The sequence below is a fragment of the Otolemur garnettii genome, unplaced genomic scaffold (genome assembly GCF_000181295.1).
Source record: "Otolemur garnettii isolate 467f Iridium unplaced genomic scaffold, OtoGar3 scaffold00185, whole genome shotgun sequence".
NCBI classification, from domain to species: Eukaryota; Metazoa; Chordata; class Mammalia; order Primates; family Galagidae; genus Otolemur; species Otolemur garnettii.
In genome coordinates, this window is record NW_003852580.1 from 2,376,843 (window position 1) to 2,380,798 (window position 3,956).

A 3,956-nucleotide genomic window follows, 5' to 3' on the forward strand; every position below is an offset into this window, starting at 1 on the left:
TGCTGGGTATTTTGGACAGTGTTGAGAAGTTTGTCCTGCAGCCCGAATTCACTCTGTTCCACATTTACAACTGGAATCCTGAAGGGGCCACTGGATAGACCATTAAAACACAGTGGAATATTGGATATGTTGCTCTGAAATTCAAAAGGTCTATGGGGCATTGTGCCTATTTATTGATCATAAGTGAAGGGGTGTGAGGAGGGAGCTGTCTTTACATAACCCAGACCACTAAAGGCATGGAAACTGTGGCCTCTGGAACACCCAACCTCTACTTTGCATATTTTTAATAAAGGGATCTAAAGGATTTTCTATTTTCTGCCCATTGAATTCAATCAACATAATGTTAACATAGTGGGCCAGTCTGGTGTTGCATTAAATGACAAACCTCTGTGGACTGTGTGATGGCAGAGAACCAAATGAATGATTACGATATCATTAATACCTCATTTTTGGAAAGGGAGAACAGTCTAAGGAGCCACCAAACTAAACACCTTTGTGGGCCTGTCACCAAGGACCCCCCAGTTTGAACACCTGGCAGTAAGTATAATTAATGCTAGGAATATAGATCTATTTTTAAAGCCCTGTGAAATGTCAGGATTTTAGTGCCCTCATTAGAATGATGGCAGCGCAGGCCTAACTCTCCTTTTGATCATGTGGAAGAGAAACAGCAAACTCAGGGCTCTGGGCTTCTGAGATAGACCAACCCACGTCCAAGTCCTGACTCTTCACGTCCTCAGCAGATGATAGCAGACCTAGTGTTCTCCAATTCTGAATTTTTAGCCATTAAATAGGGGCTTATCTGCTGGAAGGACTGTGATGACAATTTAGAGAGCTCCCATTTGCCCCTGCTCAGTCTCCTGACCACTTGGCTTCTCAGTAGGTGATGGCCAACGTCGCCTGACCCTCATGGAGTGAGCTGCTTTGGTGGCTCCCATGTACATCACCTGTGGAAAGACAGCTGCTGTCGAGTGATGGCTGGTGAGCGAGGCTCATGCTTGCAATTGATGTGAAACAGGATTACAGAGTCCCTTCCACCCTGAGGGGTAGAGACTGTGCCATCCTTCTGGCCTCACCACTCTCCCTGAAGTGGTCAGCATCTAGGAAAGGAGTGTTCAACACCTTTCAATAGCAGCCCCATGGGATTGTAGCCATTGATGTCTCCCAGGGTGAGTCCTGGTCGTGCTTATCCCTCCTCAGCACAGAGGCCATGGTCTGGGCCCAAGCAGTCATGTTCCTGGTGGACTCCAGAGGGACTAATGTGTGCCAGAGTGTGCCGCTGTGCAAGTCAGCCCTGGCATGAGGGCTCTGGGTGAAAGATATGTCTCTGGGCCGGAGTCCCTTATGTGTAATGTGAGGATGTCACCACTTCCCGATGGGCAGCTCACCTCCCACCCCTTTCCTAGTTCAGGTGAGACAGAATGCCCCAGCACTGTGTGGCAGTGGGATGTGTGCTTGTGTGCACAGAACACTATGGGAACTTCCTAATAGGATAGAAGGACTTTGAGGTACAAGAATGTGTGAGTCACCACCAGCTTGGGGTCCTCACTCCTTCTTTCTTTCCCAGGAGGTCTAGTTTCCAGGGACGTGACCTGCTTCCGTGAAGAAAGGCATGGGCAGCTAAGATGGCGGCTGGCTGTCTGGTGAGTTATCAGGTGCACCTCAATGTGTCTTCCTGGGTGGGTTCTAGAGCCTCTACCAAGGAGGGTTGTCTCCAGCTTCTAAAAGCAAGCAGAGCCCCACTGCGGGCTGGGTCGCTAGTGAATTTCCACAAGAGGGGAGCCTCTGTATTATATGTGTTAGGGGGAAAACATCCCCGTGTTTCAGTGTGGCTAACCGTCTCCCCTGGGCTGCAAGATGCATGTCTCTGGTTCTGCTAAGCACTGTGATGCATGGCGAGGAGGAGGAAGGATCCTTTTCTCCAGGAATTTATTCATTAGTCACCATTTACCAAGTATTTGCAGTGTGCCTGGGATCATGCTACAAAAGAGGGAAGTGAGAGAGGAGAGCTCCCTGTCTTGTGTAGGGAGACAAGTAAGCTCCCGTGTGTAACTGCCGTTAGAGCTCCTGAGTGGAGGAGCTCGGTGGTGTGAGAGCATGGACAGAGAAGAGCTCCTAGGATCAGTGAACCAGGGGTGGACAGGGGAGCCCTCCTCATTCCCCACTGACCCCCAGTGGATGTGTTCCTTGGCTCAGACCAGCATGTGTATGACAATGCAGGACTCAGTGACCTTTGACGACGTGGCTGTGGGCTTCACCCAGGAGGAATGGGACATACTGGACTCGGCTCAGAGAGACCTGTACAGAGAGGTAATGCTGGAGATCTGCGAGAACCTGGACTCAGTAGGTAAGGCTGCCGTCACTCCTCTGGCCTCCTAGAACGGTGCATGTTATGGATTTGAGAACAGAGGCAAGTTGCTGCACTGATGGGCTTTAATCTAACAGGGTGATCTTCACAGCATGGTCCCAGAGTCAAGAGCATCACTGCCACTCTGTTAGAAATATGCAGTTCCAGCCTCCCACCCACACATACACACACTGAGTGGAAGCAGGGTCTGTGGCCAGCTTGTCCTCTGAGCCATCCAGATGCTCTGACTCACTCCATAGTTGAAAACCACCAGGAGTTTTCCAAGTGAATGAAGATGCCCTAGTTTTGCACTTACCTTGAATAAAAGTCTTATAGGATTTTTGTTTTGTTTTGTGTTTGAAACAAGTTCTTACTCTGTCACTCCTAGCTGGAGTGCAGTGGACTCATCATAGCTCCCTATAATCTCAAACTCCTGGGTTCAATTCTCCTCCCTAAGCCTTCCAAGTAACTGGGACTACAGGTGCCTGCCACATGCCTGGCTATTTTTAGAGACAGAATTCCGCTCTTGTTCAGGCTGGTCTCGAACTCCTGAGCTCAAGCAATCCACCCACCTCGGCCTTCCAGCAGAGTTCTGGGATTAATCCTACTGTTTTTTAACACACTGACTGCAATACACACAAAAAAGAAAATTTGTCCTTGAGGCTATGGTGTTTTATTACAAAAATAGAACAAAAACATAGAAAACAAAACAATCCTAAAACATAGAGACATAAAAAAGTAATATAAAAACTTGAAAATTAGTAATGTGAGAAGTTATGTGAAAATGTGAAAAGTAGTTCCTGATTCTAGTGGCTGTTGATGTGTTAAATAAGCCTTTGACTGTGATGTGGGTGTCAGGGTCAGTGATAACCAGTCTCTACTGGGCACAAAGAACTGGGAGCTTGAGCTGTGCTGGCCAGTGGGAGGCTCAGTGTGTTTGGGAGCATGACAGGGAAATGCTTCAAGATGCATCAGGTCACACACCTGTGGGTGTTGGACTTGGGAGTTTACGACATCTCCAGCTTCCCAAATTTCTTTTCTGCTGATGCAAACTTTCCCGTGATCTCATAGATGAGCTCCTCTTTTGTTCTTTGAGTTTATTAAGGCCTGTCTACCTTCCTTACCTGATAATACTGTTTCTGTTTACTTCCACATTTAATTTTCATAGAATGAACTGTCAAAAAGTTATTGAACTTGGGCCGGACATGATGGCTCACCCTTGTAATCCCAACACTCTGGGAGGCTGATGTGGGAGGATTTCTTGAGCTCAGGGGTTTGAGACCAGCCTGAGCAAACGGGAGACCCTGTCTCTACCAAAAATAGAAAAATTAGCTGGGTGTTGTGGTGGGTACCTGTGGTTCCAGAAACGGAGGCAGGAGGATCACTTGAGCCCAGGAGTTTGAGGTTGCTGTGAGCTGTGATGCTACAGCACTCCACACTAGGAGAACAGAGAGAGAGTCTATCTCAAAAAAACAAAAAAAGGCTTGGTGCCCATAGCTCAGTGATTAGGGCGCCAGCCACACACACAGGACTGGTGGGTTCAAACCCGGCCTTGGCCTGCTAAACAACAATGACAACTGCAATAAGAAAATAGCCGGGTGTTGTGGCGGGT

General features: G+C 48.0%; 1 protein-coding gene across 4 annotated transcripts in view; it reads left to right on the top strand.

The window, feature by feature from the left end:
* The window catches only part of ZNF778 (zinc finger protein 778), a 9,981-nt gene that overhangs the window by 1,337 nt on the left and 4,688 nt on the right, over nt 1–3,956 (top strand). The window contains exons 1-3 of one of the 4 annotated variants that reach the window (XM_023507527.1): nt 895–978; nt 1,565–1,640; nt 2,218–2,344. In XM_023507527.1, coding sequence (XP_023363295.1) covers nt 1,623–1,640; nt 2,218–2,344 — 145 coding nt within the window. In that variant the 5' untranslated portion in view covers nt 895–978; nt 1,565–1,622. Of the gene's footprint in view, nt 1–894; nt 979–1,068; nt 1,167–1,521; nt 1,641–2,217; nt 2,345–3,956 lie in introns of those variants that run through there. The other 3 variants (XM_023507528.1, XM_023507529.1, XM_023507526.1) reach the window with 3 other exon arrangements.